The sequence below is a fragment of the Plectropomus leopardus genome, chromosome 2, assembly GCF_026936395.1.
Source record: "Plectropomus leopardus strain MGB_pleo_1.0 chromosome 2, ASM2693639v1, whole genome shotgun sequence".
Lineage (NCBI taxonomy): Eukaryota > Metazoa > Chordata > Actinopteri > Perciformes > Serranidae > Plectropomus > Plectropomus leopardus.
In genome coordinates this window covers 15,006,778-15,026,200 of record NC_142177.1, presented here as the reverse complement: position 1 = coordinate 15,026,200, position 19,423 = coordinate 15,006,778, and the positions used below count along the sequence as shown (strand labels likewise).

At 40.0% G+C, this 19,423-nt stretch overlaps 1 protein-coding gene across 2 annotated transcripts; it reads left to right on the top strand.

The window, feature by feature from the left end:
• Window positions 1–19: 19 nt before the first annotated feature.
• Window positions 20–19,186, top strand: kiaa1328 (KIAA1328 ortholog). 2 transcript variants are annotated; one of them, XM_042494649.2, is made up of 12 exons: window positions 20–141; window positions 659–694; window positions 1,109–1,383; window positions 1,843–1,943; window positions 2,130–2,245; window positions 9,624–9,748; window positions 11,784–12,178; window positions 12,326–12,544; window positions 12,781–12,876; window positions 13,004–13,089; window positions 13,368–13,479; window positions 18,800–19,186. In XM_042494649.2, the coding sequence occupies exons 1-12, from the start codon at window positions 87–89 to the stop codon at window positions 19,026–19,028; spliced, it is 1,845 nt and encodes a 614-aa protein (XP_042350583.2). In that variant the 5' UTR covers window positions 20–86; the 3' UTR covers window positions 19,029–19,186. The 2 variants fall into 2 exon arrangements, with proteins under 2 accessions (XP_042350583.2, XP_087942210.1); XM_088086084.1 differs by lacking the exon at window positions 20–141 and adding an exon at window positions 208–375.
• The last annotated feature ends 237 nt before the right edge of the window (window positions 19,187–19,423 follow it).

Below are 19,423 nucleotides of genomic sequence, written 5' to 3'. Positions count from 1 at the left end.
AATCGGGTGTTTAGTTCAAAGAAAAAGGCGGGACTATAATTCCTTAGCAACGCTTGGCTCTCTGGGAGGGTGGCGGTTGATTCAACATGGCGGCAGCGGCTGCAAAAAGTGGAAGTTCGAGGATATTTTGGATTAATGGCGGTAAATTTACCTTTATTTAACCACACTAGCTCACCTGTTCTTTCGTACATGTTTTACTAAAGGTTAGAAAAGTGTTCAAAAGAGTCTTACCGAGTATAACGTTACTTCTGTGTCAATGTTGGAAAGTTATTATTTCCGAGGATGTGAGACAGCTAGCTTAATGACGGTAGACACGTTCACTCAGCTTTAGTCACGCGTAATTAGTTGATTTAATGAAAAGCTACGTCTTCTTTGGTACGTTAACGCTACGTTTTTAATATTAAAACTCGATGTTGCGTTGATGCCTGCTGCCATTATTAGGTTTCCTTTTGCTATTAAGTTCAGAGTCGTAAGTACCATGACCACTTGCTAGCGAGATTTTGTTTTGTTTCTCGGTAATTGTAAAAGGGCAGCTAACCGTTTGCCGAAATACTATTGATTAAACAGTAAGTGTTAGGAAGGATATGATCTAACAAGGTTTAATTCAATTTTACTCACCTTTGACGTATGTGTCTGTATTCTCTTTATCTTTACACAGTATCAGATGAAGAACAGCCTTTGGTGTTTGTTCCTGGTGAGTTTTGGTGAATTTTTTTTTTTTTTTTTTTATCATTTCTGAACATAATATGAGAGGATCAGGTTTCCCGCGTTCATGGAAAATCTGGAAAACTCATTGAATTCCACAGACATATATTCCAGGCCTGGAAAAGTCCTGAAATAGTTGCTGTATGTAATGGAATTGTTACAGTAGTAGTATCTGACTCTCCCTCCATGTTTGCCAAATAAATAAAATTATGTTTGATTAGCATTTGAATCTGAGATGTTTGAAAATCGCTGAGCAAGTCGTGAAAAACATATTACAGAAAGAAAAGTTTTTAAATTTTGTCCATGAAAATATGTGGGAACTCATTTCCCACAAAATATGTGGGAACTACATTTCATGTACACTTAGCGTCCTCTTCTACTGTCTTCTCACAATCTGTCTCAGAACTGGAGGGACAGGTGAAGACTCAGACCCCTTTCAGTTTTGGACCAGGCAGCACCAGTACATCCAGTAAAAGAGGTACCAAGGTGCGAGCCAGGCGTAGCTCTGACTGTAAGAATGAGACCACACTAAAGAAAGGAGGCAAGAAACTGAGCAACTTACACAGTGAGCACTCTGGGGTTTATATCAAGGAAAAAGTGACAGTCCATCACGGTGCTACTGCAGCTTCAGAGGACATCCTCCCACCAGCCTTGGGTACTTTTCTCCCTTTGACACAGGTAAACCATAGTTTTATGAAGGTTGTTTTTCTCTCCCCTCCAAAGATGCAAGAAAAAATGTGTGAATATGGAAGAAGGCATATGAATAATCTCAATTTGATCTAATGTAATTTAATGTAATTTTTGCTTGTCATTTAAAACTATGTAAAAATGATGATGATTTTTGCTGGAGTCTGTACCAGACATGTATATTCTCTTAAGTCTGGAACATGATTTTTAGGCCGGGGCATCTCTGTAGCACCACAGTGCTTCATTTATAATTTGTATGTTGTGACACAGTTTTACCTTTATCAAAAAAACAATGCAGCTCCTGCAATTTGGATACTGCACATATTGTGATAATGATAAAATGCCAATTAATTGTGCATCCCTACAAGAAAGGATATATTGAGGCTGACAGAATTTCATTATTATTTTCCGTTAATATCTTCTAATACTTGCTAACATTTCTTTGCACAGGTAATCTCTGAAACCAGCAGGGCCAAGAGCCAGGTCTGTTTGAAAGACCTCTGTCCTGAAGATAAGCGCCGGATTGCAAACCTCATCGAAGAACTAGCCAGGTAGCCAGCACTATAAGCCACTGAACTCTACACATACAGTTCATATGAATATATGAATTGAACAATTTGTCCTAATACCTGATTGTAATGTTTAATTCTACTCCTGTATCTTTTTATCCCTCTTCACACTTGGGATACATAATGTAGACCACTTATCCTTAAACACTGTTATTTCCTGTTCTCCAGAGTGAGTGAGGAGAAAGAAGAGTCAGTGCAGCGTCTGAAAGATGAACAGGAAAATTTTGAGTGCAAGATTCTGCGGCTGGAGCAACAGAACCTGATCATAGTGCAGGAGAGGGAGAGTATCCTTTCAAAATAACTGCACAAACAAAAACACAGCAATGAGTTGTGAATGAGTGGTGGGTGAAGGGTATTTGCCATGTATATATATATATATATATATATATATATATATATATATATATATATATATATATATATATATATATATATATATATACACACACACACACACACACACATAGAGACATATATATATACACATATATATTAAATGCCCTGGCGTTTCATTTAAAAAAAAAAAAAAATATATATATATATATATATATATATATATATACATATATATATATATTTTTTTTTTTTTAATGAAACGCCAGGGCATTTAATGTGCTGTTGCAGATAGCACTACTGGGCTGTAGTGTAATGATGAATTAATGCACTTGACCCATAGTGGTTAAAATCCGTGGTGGTCCTCATTAGTGTTTTTTAGTAATTTTCTGAAACATGGCTATGTTTAATGGTTTAAAAGATGTTCCATGGTGTGTTTATTGCTGCAGTCATGTTGTAATGATTGCTGCAAATTGTGGTGCATTGATATAAGAAAGCCAGAGGTCCCTCAAGAATCCCAGGATACGATTGTTTTATCAATTTAGTAACTGTTACCAAAATGTTTTTATGAAGTATGCCAGTAGAGTATGGTAGTGCAGTTCCATTACTGCATTCTATAAAGAAATCCCTGTAGAGACAATATTTAGCCAGAATGTCAAAATAGGTGGAGGAAGCAGGATTTGTACAAGGTGCTTGAAGTGCACAAATTTGACATTCAGTAATTCTGGGTTCAAAGTTTTGGAACTCAAACTTTTTTAACTTGGTCCGTGAAAAAGTACTTGAATATAATAGAGAGGAGAACAGAAGGATAAATTATTTTGGGAACATATTAGATAAACATTTTAAACCAGAAAGACGAGAACAGCCATGCTAGTGATTTTTTTCTAACACTGTATGAGCAGTATGAGATCTGAGCACCAACATGTTGACAAATGTCCAGTAGAAAGTCATTGCCAGGATGTTTAGCTAGCCTTCAAAACACTCACAGTGGTGCAGTGTCAGCCATTAGCGTGAAGTTGAGCTTTGTCAATCACATGCCTGATTTAATAACCGATTAATTAATAATAAGGCAATTTTAAGCCCTGTTAGCATGTTTGCTTCATCACCAAATTTGCACAATGCTTTTGCAACTGATGGTTGTCTGGAGAAAGGAATTTCATTTTTGAAAATAAGTGCTTAAAACAAACAACTTGAAAGTCCTTGAATTTGTCTTCCACACGTCAGTACATTGATCTCATCAAAAGTGATTTCACTGATTATCCCCCATTCAACCAAAAAATGGGGTACTGATCAGTAAAATCATTTGCTGTACTATTTAGTTGGAATAAAACCTTGCTGCCAGTTCTCCATGTCACACAGTTGCATATCCCTAAGATGCGTTTGAAGTTCTTGAAATTGTTTATTGAAGGCTTTATACTGTTCCACTGCTCTGTACGCTATTCTATAAGTTTGTCTGCAGGGGGCAGTGTTGTCTCAGATAAGGCCATGTACAGTTTTTAGCCAAGACCCCTCAATTTCATACAAAAGACAGAGAAATAGAGCAGATTGAGATTCATTTGACTGATTTGATGCCCGCTGCAGATGTATTTTGCAAGTGCTTGTAGTTTATACGCTGTTGTGTACAGAATCAATTTCAAGGTTGGAGCCATAGCCTGAAACATCTAAATCATCTTATCATCCAAAGATGAATTCTGATATTTACAGCTTTCACCACCATGTGTTTTTGTAACCCTCCCTGAATGCTGAACGTTAACTGTAGAATATCTCAGTTCCTTCTTACAAAATGAGATCAGGTGGGTCACCAGCTGATTCCTGCGTGTCTAGCGTGAGTTTAGTGCCAGTCACAGCGATAGTCTGCTGTTTATCGCACCCCACAACCCACCTACTGTCTTCATAATAATTCCGCTCAGGTCAAACCAGAACATGGCCAGCAGTCAATTTAGGTTAAAAACACTGCAAAATATGAAGAGTAATTGACCCCGCTGGTAAATTGCACGATTGGCAACGGCGGCGGGGAAAATTAGGAAAGCACAACTCAATTAAAGGCACTTTGGCTCGGAGACTTGGCATTTACACCAAACTTCTAAACTCCATTAAAAAGGTATTTGAGAGGAAAAAGTGTTCGGATCCAAGCACCTCAGGGGGGATAACGCAGTCTTTTAAAGTGCGTGCAGGAGTCATGAAGGCTCTTCTCAGGCAGAAGGTTCCGGCACTTCTCTGAAAGGTTAAGGAGACACCAAAGGCAAACACACTGAATGAGAGTCTTGTCAAGTTTAATTCCATTACGCCTCAGCTTATCTTATCTAACCAAGATTCAGGGTTGTCAGGGTTATAAAGAATGTAGGGCTATACCTTAGCCCCAAGCCACCTAGGATGAGAGGGAAAAAGTACCCTTGATATTTAGGGTGTTCGGCTGACATTTGGAACTGACTGGCACACAGGACTGAATTTGTGTTTCAGATAGCAAGGATGCCTTTTGTACTTGAAGGCATGCTGGCGTGGGCAGAAGTCAAGGTGGTGTTACTAACACTTGCTGTATCCAGAACAAGGCACAGCAGGCGCTAGAGCTAATGCCATTTATTGAGTTGAAACAATTGGAGGGAATCCTGAGGCCATGGAGAGAGGGGAATAACAGCCCTGTTTGAATATGTCACTGAAAAATGCGACATGTTGTGATAGAAGATTGCCAGAGATAAATCAATTTTTACCTGACATTTACAATGTGGAAATCTGGTTTTATCAAGTTTGCTTTTTGAGATAAGCATGTATAAGGAGATTTTTTTTAGCGCTTTGTTTTTTGGCAGATAAAGCCCTTGATATTCCTTGATGTCAGCTCCGTAGGCATTATAATGATCTGGTTGGGATGTTTTTGTTATCTTACTGTTACTCAAGGAAAGGGCGGTGTTGCTGAAGCCTTGTGCTGTGTAAGGTGCACACTATCCAGTAGAGGTGCTGAAAGAAAAAAAAACCAAAGAAATAAAGCTAAACTCTAGCCTGTTTCTTTATTGAAGATCTACCTTGACACAACTGAGAAATGTGGTAAATGTTGTGATTTTGACTGATTGAGTTGAAGGCATACTATTCGGAAATTGTTGGTTAAAGTTTGTAACACCCTAGCGAGCAATGGATGTCAGTTTGGCATTTCAAAGACATTGACCAGATGTTAAATTTTGGTTGGAATGAAAACTGTGTTGATAATTTTTAAAATGTCTATTAACTTAGACTGTCACACTGTGTAACATTATGGCATTTTGCAGACATTTAGTTTTATTCTGTATACCTTACGGATAAATCTATGTCTAGATGTTGTTAGCATGAGACATTTGGAAGATATACTTAACATTATTAACGTTATACTTAACAACACAACTTAAAACCAACAAAATAACAACGTAATCTATCGACAGTAATAAAAAGAGCCGTTACTTTAGCAAGCTAACTGCTGGCACCCACCTGCCCAACAGAAAACAAGGCAGATATTCATAGCTCTTTAACCCCATCTTCTCCTTAAGTGCTCAGCAGTGAAGAAGTGAAGAAGGATGTTTGTTTGTCAGGCATTTTGGCTCACTATATTTGCAATTTTTTCGCTGTGGCTTTGATTTTTGTAGTATCCTCTTGGATGTGTGTTCCTTATGGCCTGGCACCTGGTCGCTTCCTTTTTACAAAGTCTCTCACCTACATGCTGTGCCATAAATGTCTCTACAGATAGATTCGCCACCACACACTTCTAGTGGGTTATTGGTGATGAATGAGAGGAATTACTTTTGTATGAGTATATACATTTTTTTAAAGGAAAATCCTGTATAGTGCATCTTTTAGAACATTTCTGTGATCCGTTTATTCTGCAGGGCTAAATAGTAGGAAAGTCTATGTCCAAGAAAGCATTGTTAGAAATATATAGACACACTGAGCCACTGTCATTAGAGGCTTAAGTTTATCAAATGTAATTATTTGAACTTGTGCATTAGTGTAGGGTTTGTTATTCTTGACTGAATCAGTTCAAATGCCTAAACTGAATATAATAAAATCAAACTGAACCAATTGTCGGTTTAATTTGAAATTAATAATGTATAATACACTGACTGTTTGCTAAAAGAATCAAAATTGAATCCAGTTGTTGGCACATTGTTACAATATACTGTTTAGATTTTTGACTTTTTGAATTGTGGCCTTGTGTGTCGTAGGTGTGCAGTTGACATATTCCATAGACATGAGATAGTTTGTACAAATGTCAGGTGCAATGACTCAGGATACAACTTTTTTTTTCTAGTTTTGATCATGGCAGAGAAGATATGGCTGCAAGTACTTGCAATGAGATGAGCAGTTTTCTGTGTGTTTGCACTCAGAATTTTAAAGGCCTTTAAATAATTGTTAGCTGACGTTATTTATTGGTTTATTGTGTGACTTGCGCTCATGTCTCTTCTCCAGATTCAGTAGTATTGAAGCAGTTATGTAAACTGTCTTCTTCTATTAATTCCCCGTCATTGCTTCCTTACACACACATTCATACACATCAGTCTCCACCCCCGTTTCTCTCACATTCCTGCTCAGGCTCAATCTGTTTGGCACAGTGTGCTAAAGCAGGCTTTAAAATATTCCCCTCTCCTGTGCAAATTTGTTCCACCTTGAAGTGGATTTCATTATTTCATTTGAGCCTCGGCCTGACAGGGAAGTGAATCATTTTGACAGGCCCCGTCTGAAGCCTCTTCAGCCCAAGCCCTTGATTCTGAGTATTTTTGGAGCAGTGGGGAGGAGTAAGTCATTGTTGGCACTTTGCAGCTCCGATGTAAACCAGGGGCTTGCCGAGTGCCTTGCCCCCATTGGCTGACGTCCAAGGCTGTGGAGGAAGCATGTTTAGTGTGGCAATGGGCGGAGAGGTGGAATCTTATCAGTGTTGCTCCACTCAGTTCAGATTACCTAGCGCTTGCTGTCCAGTGACTGTGTCAGCCTGTCAACACATTGACACACGTTACTACCATTTATGGCATTGGGATGCCACGATGCTGCCGTCCTGTTGGTATTATTGCACAGATAGACGCTATGTGTGTAGTTTGGTTCCCACCATACCTGATTTTTATTCCAGTGTACTGTGCTATAGGCTTGGGCGGTATCACAGTATTATGGTATACCAGGGTATTTAGAAAATGCAAAGGTATGTTTTTCAATACAGATTCATACATTCGTAAATACAGGTCCTCCTCTTTCTATTAGACTCATTATATGTAGTGCACAGCATGCACCACCAGAGCTCAGTCTCTGGTCTCTACTGATGGAAAAGGCAGCTGAGCTGAACAACACTGTGATACATGGTGGTGGAGGGATAAGTAACAGGATTGTAAACAGCTGGTGGCCAGCGGGAGAGACCATAAGAGAATAATGGCATGATTCTTACGTCTTGGGAAAGTAAGTATATATTTTGACCAAACCCGAGCTGGTTATTGTAATAGTGGACTTACTAACTAGATTACTAGCAAGAGAAACCAAGATGGTTTAGGTGAGTTTTATTTTGTTTCTGTTGAGTTTGAGTGTGTTTTATGATGAGTTAATAAGCCAATTAAGCCTCAACAATCAGTGTTTTGTGACTGAGAGAAAGTTGAATCTAAAAGGTGTTCAGTTGTATTCCTCTCTTTAATAAGGAAAATAAGTGTGACAATACGACATTTCTTAACATTTTTTGGATTCCCATTGTGTATTTATTTGTCTCAAAAAGTAGAGCTCTTGCCTTTGGAGGTAAGGTGTGCACCGCACACTTATATCATTATATACCGTATACCCGGTGAAATTTCAGGAAGGTATGAAGGTATGAAATACTACATACCGCCCATGTCTACTGGACTGTTTATTGTCTATTGGGAAACATTTGTTTTAGGCATGAGAAATCCCGTGTAAATTGTGTTTTTATGGGAATCTGGTGAAATGTGAGCAGCATGCATTTTTGACTCAACACACAACTCTGTATCTTGGACTGAGGAGCTGTATAAGCATATTCAGTATCTCCCCTCTAAGACCCTTATTCATACTGCATCTTTAGACCTAATGGTAAAGGTTTACATGATGTGATGTCCATACAGAACAACTTCCATGGACATTATCTGTGCAGGGGTAGCGGACCCTTAGTTAGATGGAGGGTTCAATCAGTGTTTCCTCACATTTTCCTAATGTTTATGGAAGCTGCTGCATTGCATTTGTGTGGTGTCTGGTCCTCAATTCAAAGCCGTCCCCGCTCTCTTCTCTTTCCCTCTGTTTCATTTCCACTGCCTGATTGAAGTTTTCTAACAACCAAAGTGTTTTCTTATGGAGTGTTCTGCCAACTATTCCTCAATAAGACTCTACTTTGAACTTTGATTTTCTTTTAAAATGGGGGCTTTTTTTTCAAATGGATGCTGAGAAACTCATCAGCTGGGGGAGCAGGGCCACCATCATAAAAAGATATGGCCTGGAGGAACACACTTTAAGGTCAGCTTGGGTGGGAGTGTGTGTGTATACCACTTCCTTTATTGTAGTGTTTGTGTGTGGGCTGTTTACAGTGCAGGTGGGGAATTTGTGCTCTCATATCTTGCAGTTTATGTGTGTGTGTGTGTGCACGTGTGCATACACGCACACTAGGGAGTGAGAGTCAGAGTGAGGTTGATTATTGAATGTGTGTGAGTGTGTCTATGTGTCGTCTCCCCATTCTCGTGCTCATTATCTTTGTATGTGCTGGTGTGGTGTGGTGCTGCCACTGTCATTAGTGGGCTCCTGAGGCGCAGCAGTAGTTCCGCTCCAGATTAGTTTTCTTGTGTCTGCCAGCTCTCTGTCTGGCAGATAGCCTGGCACGGCACTGCCCAGCTCAGCTCAACACAGCTTGGCCCGACCCAGATGGTGAAAGCTCTGTGCCACAACAACAACTTTGATTTTGCTGGCCTCGTCTCCCTTTCTGTTTTCAACTTTGCTGTACTCTCTACTTTTCTGGTCCAATGTGTAATTGATTGCAGAAACAAGGGTTTAATTCAGATTGTCAATCTAAATCCAGCATCTTTCTTTTTTTTCTATTTGCGCTACATAAGAGACCTTTTCCTTACTGAAATGGCTGTTGTGCACAAAGATACCCTGTCAGTACAGTCACATAGTGACTTTACATTGGAAGTCATCTAGGTATACCATAGTTGTGATAGATTCTTTTTTCTTGAGGAAACAATTTCCGAAATAATGTTTGTTGAAATATTGAAGCCTGTACAGACTAGTTTTCTCTGTCCAATCCAGGGGAGGATTTTAATGTTTTAGGCCAGAAGTTCTGTCCTGTTGTATTCAATTTACTTGTTGTTAGTTACTTAACCCTTGGTCCTCCAGGCCTGCAGCAGCAGTACAGAGAGTGCCAGGAGCTGCTTGGGCTCTACCAGCAATACCTTTCTCAGCAGCAGGTGAAACTTAATCAGTCCATCGCCCAGCTCAGCCAGGCACCACCCCATAGCAAGGTAAGGAATGGAATAGAGTGGCTGTGTGGTAGGTTGCAAATATTTGTTGTAGCCCTAGACTGTAAATACAGATGGATGATGCACCTCCACTTACTCCAACAGTACAAAACTGAAGCCAAATATATCGGATATGGCTGCTGCTATCCTGCGCTGTTGACAGAAGGGATCTTCAGGGTATCAAGTTGCTGCACATACATCTGACCAATCACAAGCAGAGTCATTAAACGCAAGCACACCTACTGGTACACCCATCTTTCAATTATGTCATCAAACCCCCTTTTTAATGATATCAAATAACTAATTTAAACCCGACTTAAACCAAATATTTGAACAAACATCAGATTCAGGGGTGATAAGAACTACCTAAAAAGATGGAAACCATTTTGAAAAAAATTATTTGGTGTGTACTTTGATGTTTTAATTTTACCTATGTCCTATTCACTAACATGTAGGGGGTGAGCTTTATGACCCACACTGCAGACAGACACCAGGCAATAGAGATGTTTTTACCTCATTTTTGGGGAACTGTTGTATCCATCTCTATTTAACAGTTTGTGGTTGTGACTGTCAAAAATATCTGTTTGTCCATACATATTGATTCTGAATATTTGAAATGGTTTTGTGCTCAGTTTCAACAGTGTTGATACACTGGCACTAGCTGCGCTTTACGCTCTTGCTTATTATTAATGTTTACAACAGTCATTCTGCTGATCTCTGCTGCTGATTAAGAAAGAACAGTCGCCATTGTCATGTTATATGCTTCTTTTTTGTATCTTTAATTAGAATTTAACTGGTTTACTCTCATTGTCATGTTTTCTCGGTGGTATCAAAAATATTGATGTTTTTCAGGGTATTGTATCAAAGCTAGAAATTCCAGTATTGTGACAACACTAGTAGTGTATGTATCATGCAGTGTAACATGAAGGACAGGCTCCTGTGTGAGGGAGAATGATTATATGCACATCACTCATGCGGAAGACGATCAAAAAACAGCATACATGAAGTAAACACATGCACACTTACTCCGTGCCTGCTCCTGAGTAAGCCTTATTCAGAGAACACCGCTGTTTGCTATCCATCAGGCACAAAACCATCCAGTGGTAACACATGCTACAGCTCATTGTCCCATGGCCAAGTGCCATAATAATGCATAACAAAGCTCAATAGAAGTACACTACAATCCTTGGTTCAATAAGAAAACAACATAGTGAAAACTCTCTCAAGGTGACACTTCAGAATCGGAGACGCCTCTCTGGCTTCAGCCCCTGTAAGAATAGATGACTTGGCCATCCTCATTGTCCCGCCGTGGCTCTGAATAATGTGTGTTTGCCTGCTCTCTGACCCTCAGCAAATTAGTCACAGTCTCATCCCCAGTCAACTATAAGATGGGCTTTCCTCCTTATGTTTATCTCATAATGTTTCTGACCTTGGTTTACCTGCCAGTTATGCTCACTTGGAAATTGTCCTCTTAATCTTGTCGCCACTGTCCAGTTTACAGTTTTGAAGGATGATTTGCATTTGTTCTGCTATAAACCCAGCCCCACCCTAGGTCCATGTCCGTTAAGCTGAATAGTGAAAGCACCATTTTGGCAGAGGAGCAGCTTGAGTCCTTGTCAGTTCTCTACACAGGATGTGTTCAGGCACAGTACTGCTGTGTACGTCACCTGTGTGTTGGCAGCTCTCAGAGCTTTATACACAATCACTGTAGTTACAAGCGTAAATTGGAAGAAAGTAGATTTAAAAAAAAAAGCTTCAGGTCACGGTAACCCACACAAATTGTAAGAGATATTTGAGCTCCTGTGAAACAGCTCTCGAAAACACATAGGAAAAGCTTTTATTGCACGTTTCAACATGAGCAAATTAGGTTGGTTAGTGACTCCTTATTCAGTATTGGTAAATTTTGGTTTGTAGCCCAGCTCTACATTAGGGTTTTATGGAGCAGTCTAACGTTTTTGGCTGAAGTACTCCATCAATTTTTCAGAGGCTTCCTAAATTGGCCAAAATGCATTCATTGTCCTCTTTGTTCTCTGTCCAGGTGCTCAGCAGTGAGGAAGCCCCCAGCCGAACATCTACTAGCAGAGCTAATGGCTCAGTCTTTGATGGCTCATACCTCAGCCTTGCTGCTACTCGAGCACAACAGCCTCAAGTGCACAGGAGTGGTGGTGGAGGAAGAGCAGCAGTACAAACCCTTAGCAACCATGCCTCTTTTTCCTGTGTTAGTAAATTCACTCCAACTGATGAGCCGATCAAACAGCATAGGATTCAGAAAAGGGAGAGCAGGGAGCCACACTCAGAGTCCCAGCACAGATGTCGGCACTGCCACTGCTGTGGTCAAGACAGTGGCTATGGAACACAGCAACGGAAAAATGAGAATGGCTCCAACCTAGAGAATGGCCATCATGACACCCTTAACCTGCATGAATGCGAAAGGTTCAGTTTTACTCTATATGGCCACGATCTATCATCTGACATGATTGCATGACTTTCCTATAGTTTTCATGAAATTGTGCATTTTATCAAGATACAAACAAGGGAATGTCATGACATTAAGCTAATCAAATGTATATTTGCACACAGGCTCCACAGTGGGCATGGCATGGACTCAGAGGCCAAGGAAGCCCTGACCAGGCCTCTGCTGGGTCACGAGGACTGGGAGGAGAAGAGGCACCAGCTGCTGCTACAGAAGATGCAGTTGGAGATGGAGAGAGAGAGGCTGCAGGCACGGCTGGCTGAGCAGGAAGAGAGACTCAACAGACAGAATCAGCAGCTACGTCAGTCGCGTCTTGATTACAGCAGGTAGAATACAGAAGCCAATGACAAATAAACCTTGTGCAGCCACATTGCTAGTTAACATTTGGAGGCACAAATTAATAGTTACTCGTATTTAGTCGCAAAATAGGTGGCTACGTCTATTCAAAAAGTAATTATTCATGTTTAGTCCCTAATTTGTCCTTGTACTTCTTCACTATCTGTCATTGCAGACTGGTAGAACCTCAGTCCATTTTAATTTTTTTCTCATATGTTCTTTTTAGGTTTCAGCATGCTGCTCAGTCTGATCTCAGCAGCTCAAACATTAGAAATGGAGATGCACAGCCGGAGAGTCCCACCCACAAAGATTTACCCCCCAGGTAAATCAAGAAAACTGCTATACAGGATGATGCAGGCTCGCTCACTCACTTAACGCATCAAATACACACACATACACACATCAACATACTCTTGTCTAACTTTATATATTGTGTCTGTGGTGTACAGTGTGTGTGAAGATGCAGAGGTACATCCTGCAGGACAGAGCATGCATGGGAAACACTCGCAAACTGTACATCCTCCTCTGGTTAATGGTAAGCTTGTGTTTTCAATTAATCAGAAATATGTTCTTATCGGTCTACACACAAAGGAACGTCATGCCTTGAAACATATTGTATACAGGCCTGTCAAGAGTTTGTATTTCTTCAAACAATATGTATATATTTTTACATTCTTATGCCTGTAAAACTTAGATAAAGAATTGTATATCACCATGGTATTTTCTTTAAATAAATGTCTTTTTTCCAGCATTACTCTCAGCCTTGCTGCTCTTGCTTTCAATATAACACTCCTATCTTGCATCTCTCAACAGAGACCTCACAGCAGTCCAGAAAGGACACGGCCACATCTCCTGCTAAGTCTCCTCCTGCAAGCCTGAAAAAGCCCACTTCAGTGTCTGTCATCCAGAGGAGTCCTGAGGCCAGGTAACACATTTTTACTGGACATAAATATAGCATATATATAAATTTTTTTTTGTTGATGATTTTTATTTGAGTAAAGCATTATTTATTATGTTGCTTATAAGCAGTAGGACTGCAGCAAATGTGGAAGTATTAGCTAACCTACTAGAATGAGGTCAAAGACATGTGAGGTAAAATTCAACAAACCAAAGAGCCAGGCAGGCAAAAAAAAAAAAAATTACACTGCTCGTTGAACAACAATGAAAAATGGCATAGTTAAGCACTTGAAGGATCCAGGCATAAATCTTTATGCAGAATTTCAAACTGGCACAGAACAAAGCTTCCTTTAAGATTAACAGAGTTTCTCCATTATAGAAAAGTTTGAGTGAGTTTTCTGTGGGCAGGCCTCTTCTGTCTTGTGGGGGACACTGGGAAGATTATATGCGGGCTGTCGGGCTGCAATATTTTATTTGTTCTCTCTGACCTCCTAAGGCAGTTGACTTTTTTCCCTCTAGTTGTGAAGAAATATTAACAGTAATGAAACACATAAATATAATACAAGTATAAAATATGATTCTAAGAGCTTTCCTGGGCTTGCAGTTGCTGCAGTGTTGGAGGCTAAATGATGTCTTTTCTTAGTCTAGCTAACTTTTCGAGCTGTGAGAGGCTAAATGAAGCTTTTTACTGGGCTAGCTAGCGCTGTGGCCAGCCTGTCAGGAGACATGCTGCGTTCCATTAGTCGGCCTAGCAGGGACCCTGCAGCAGGTGTAATTGAACAGACTTCTGGATGCACACACTGCCCTCCCTTCTCTCTCTGCCACAGTAATGAGACAGAGAAAGCAAGAGTGAGGGAGAGATGTTAAAAGTGTGTTTGAGGGTGAGTGAGGGGTGAGGGCATTGGATAAAGTGAGAAATGGGAAGTGAGGAAAGTAAGAGCAGGTTGAGATGGATAGAGAAGGAAATGGTGAGAAAGACGCAAGAAGGGAGAGGAGTTTTGAGGACACTGATGAATCACTGAGTGCAAGCATCAGACTTACCTAAAAAGGAAGGGACATTCATTACTTTTTTTCTTACACTCTGTACACGGATGGTTATTAACCTGACTGTGTCATCTAACAGCGTGTATGTCTGCAAAAATATCAGTTGAGAAGCATTTGTAACAGTGCTGCTGCAGACCTTTATTTTTTAAAAACTATTATTCCGAAAGTTGATCCAATTTGTTCTTTGCATAATGTCAAATATCTTTTTGTAAAAGTGGTGGTTAATAGGAGATACAGTAGTCAGAGATACAGTCAAAGTTTTCAACTTCCGATGAGTAACTCTTAAACAAAGCAGTGCGTGGTCCAAGCTGAACTGTGAGCTCCAGCAGATGCCCATTAATTCCAGCAGGGGACCCGGCACATCAGATCTTATTACCATCCATTTACACCTCCAAAGCCTATTAAAATTGTTGGACTGTTCGCTACACAGCACTGTGTGTTTTTTTTTTTTTTTACCAGTAATGAGGAAGCCTGCCTCTCAGATGGCTTTTGTGGTTTTTGCAACATGTTTTTTCATGTGCATCTTTGAAAATATTTGTAATCCTTTGGTAATCCACTGATTTGGATTATACATATGTCTTTTTCTTAGCAGTGTTTAAAGAATATCCGCATCAAAATAGTTAGAAAATATAAGCTAAATAAATTGCAGTGAATGGGATAAAGACAATAGCTTATGTTGTGGTTCTTAGCTCATTTTCAGTGAGTGCAAATGAGCAACCAAAGCCTTTGAAAGAGCTAGCAGTGATGTGCAGGATGGTGCTTTTTTCATTTGTTTGTGTTGAAAATTAAGGAATAAGTCAATAGTGCCCCATGTTATTGCCATGGAAATGTTATTGTAACATGACAATAACTACAGCAACTTGAACTACGACTTGATATTTTAAGATGTTTAGAAAAAGGAACCATGTTGTACTTAGGTGGTATCTGTTTTTTCGTACCTTCATTGCTTTCCTGAATTCTGAATTTTTGTGTGGCGCCACCCCCCTACCACTGAGTTATGCAAGCTCTCTTAGCTTTTTCAGTCTGACAAAAATATATAAAAAATGTCAAGACACTGATATTCTTACACCTATTTTCCTTAACCAATTAAACGCAACCGTACATTGCGTCTACATTCAAGTTTCTCTCTTTTAGCACGCTAAGACTAATGTTAGCTTAATTGCATCGTTTACCCATCGTAAAGCACACTCAACATAAACAAAATAAAAATCACCAAATCGCCTTATTAGTTCTGTAAGTTGCAGGTTCTAGTTAGTTGGTCCATTGTTTGAACAATCACCAGCTCTTATTTTTGTCAAAATTAATCCTTAAATAAATAAAAAATGCTTCTTCTCCCAGCAGCCTCTCTCTGCTTTCACTGGCATCACAGTCCTGTAATGCTATCCTCACCAATCGCAGTCGCCATTTTTCCCAGCTGCCTGTTTATTGAGTAGAGACTGACCTCTCATGGCAAGTGATTTGCACTACATATAATACATCCTCAATACAGCATCTTCTATGATATTGGAAAAAGGAGTGCCTGTGTTTTGATTGTATATAAAATCATATCGTTAATATTTCTAAGTAACCTGACATACTGTAATACCATCCATGCCTAAGCTACATACTTGTTATGATGGTTGCCTGTTAATTTTATCAGCATTACATGCTACTTCCAATGGTACAAGGAAAACTGAATAAATGGCTGTCAGTATGTAATAAACAATACAAAAACACTATTGTGTTCATTTAGGAAACAATATCAAATATCCTACTTTTAAGATTTGGCATATTACTTGAACTCCTGTCTTTTACCTGGTTACAACATACCCCCTGTGACCATTTAATCTTAACCAATTCAATCTTGATGTGCAAATTGCAAAACGAAGCTGGGGTTAACATTTAGTGACCCTCTTAATCCTTTCATGAATCCTGTGCTAGTTAGTAATGAGACAGTTCCAGCGCACCCCGCCCATCTCATCTCCATCTTTCCTGCCATTGCCCGCCTGCTATTGATTGGTTGGGAAATTGACATGCCGTATATACGCGTTGGCCATTATAGGTTTTTTATCTTACTGTTTGGACTGCAAATGAAAAGGGGCGCCGGGGCGAGACGGCTATCTTTAATGAAAGAGAGGAGCCAAATAAGCAGTGAAAGTTACGAGTGGAAGGAAGGTGGTGTGGAGCGAAGGCAGAGGAGTTTTGTGGGAATTTTATCTGGCCTTATAGAGCTAGAAAAGAGGCAAACAGTATTGGTGCACTGGGAGAATGAAGCCCAAAGGTTTTTATTACACTTAGAAAGGTGTAGTTCTCTATGTGTTCAAAGGACAGAGGAAAGAAAGTATTTGAAGGCAGACTGCTTAACCACTGTTGAGTTTTGGATTTTTACATACAGGCTTATAGATACAAATAATTTCATTTGTCATTTAAGAGTTTGTGCAGCATCAATGAAATACTGTCAGAATCAGCTTTCTGCAGATATGTTATACTCCCTAAGGGTTCTCTTTGTTCTACTGACAGGCACTGAAAAGTTAAGAAGTTAACAGTACTTAAATGTTGGCAATGCAGCCAACAATGATGCTGGTGATGCTATCAAAATTACCCAACATCCCAGACAAAAGCTTTATTTTAATGACAGAAACTTATGTTCCTGCTACTCTTGTCTGTGTATTTTTCTGTATGCATGTAGCAGTTGAATAGATTTGCCAGGATTTCTTTAGGGGATATTAATATTGAGCAGCAATTCACAACTTTACCTCACACAAACTGGGGCCAAGAATTGAAGTTCTTTGTAACACTACCCCTCTGAAAATCTATTGGCATTCTCCCAACCCCTCTTGCAATCTCCATGCCACCTCCTCCCCTCACCCCACCCACTGCCATTCCCCCCCATTCCCTGCCCAAACTGTACCCCTACCCCCCGCACTCCCCTTGTTATAGATTGTGACCGCCGGTAAGTGATGCATTATTCATTACCGACATGTCGTTTGTTGATGGATGGCTGTTTGAGAGCCCTGTCCGTTAAATAAATCAACAAATAAAAATGCAAATTCTCACATTTCGAGAGAAGGAACCCAGCCAAAGTCCCTCCCCCACATTCCCTTTCTGCTTTTCCTCTCTATCCACAAAGCTGCACTCGCTTCCAGTCTCTCTCTTACAAACACACACTCATGCTCTCTCTCTCTCTCTCTCTTTCTCCTTTGCTGTTGACAGGCAGGAGACCAAATGAGGAAGACAGATTTACTTACTTGAGCTTCAGTCTCTTTTTTCATCAGTTATCATCCCTCAGCCGACTTACCCCTCATTCACTTTCTCTCCCTCACGTTCAAACATGTGCATACATTAGTTCATGTTGCTAAAGTAAAATATAGCCTCCTAAAGCCTCCCAGCTACTGATGTGTGCTGCCTCAAGTTAGTGTGAAAACATGACATATCAAGGTCTATAGTTACATGTGGAGGAACATAAATGCACCCTGATTGGAAGTTCCACGGGTGTGTCTGTCTGCTGACCACCCACATGCATATCAACAAGTACACACCAAAGATCGCCCTTACCTGGGAGAGCTGTGTGCGGAGCGGCACGATGCAAATCGATGCAGCTTTAAACGAGCAGAGAATTATGTTAGCAACATCAGTGGAGCGTGCTTTAAAGAATTCATGTTTTGTATCTGGAATGGCGTTGTTCGACTGTGTATACACTGAATAATTTATCAAGCCAGCCAGACTGAGGGATTGAATCTCTATTAGCTTAATCTCCTCCGTTTTGGTTTATTTATTTCACTCCACATTCCCTCATTTCTATTCCAGGGGAGAAAGCACTGGGTTCTCTCCCTCTTTTTCTCTTGCACCTGCAAGAAAGTGTGTTTTTCTGCTGGGACGCCCCAGTGGTTTTGACTTGTTAACGTTGCTTGTTAGGGTTCAGTAGACACTTCAGCAAGAAAGATTTTGTTAACACGTCGAAGAGAGATTTGCTTTCATATTGTCTGTGTTAACAAGTGAAAGGTGAATGACAAATATTTTTGTACAAGTGTCGGGCTCCAAGTAGACTTTGGCCTTGTGCATGTCTGGTGTTGGTCCCTTGACTTGCATACTCTGTGCTTAACATTGAGGGCACGTTCTGTAACTGGCGGTCTTATGCGCATTTCTCTGTTACAATGAAACAATGCGAGGATACTCATTTACAGCATTGCCTGTCTACGGGGCTCCACTGGGTTCTGTATTATAAATGTAGCCTGTGCCAATTCAACCTTTGATACAAGCTGAGGTCACACGTGGAAAAAAACAACCTGGAAAAAAACCCTCCCAAATTTTTACTTATTTTTCAGGTTGGACTTTTCTTTGGTTCAATTATTGGATATCTTTAGTCCTGTCTCTGCACCTGAACTAAACAAGCAATCCACTCGAAGACCCAATACGTCACAACATAGGCTGGGCCTCACCACCCCCAAACCACTGGGCAGAACCCTGCTTACCCCTGCTGGGTCTTACCCTCAGAGTACCCAGCAGGACATGGAAGAAAGTCAAATACTGGAGGATATTTTCTTCATTTGCTGACAAAGAAAATGACTTTGTTCACTTGTTTCATCTGGACTTTTATAATACTTAAAATTTTCAGTCGACATTCTTAATCAGAATGATCATGATGTTGTATATTGTACTCTATTTTTAAACTTTGTTTTGAACAAATAAATATTTATTCATCATTTATCAAATTTGTTATGCTACAAGTTTGTAATTGATATTTTATGTTGTCACTGCAGAAAAACTCCCTCTGAGGTACACTGATTATTTCTGAGGACATTGGCAGCATTAATGCAAGTAAACCTTCCAATATACAATTGCATTATCATTATTATGCCTCTGCGATGGCAGAGGCAGGAGGCATTATGCTTTTGGGTTTTCTGTCTGTTCATCTAGCCGTCCATCCATCCGTCCATCCACACGGCCCG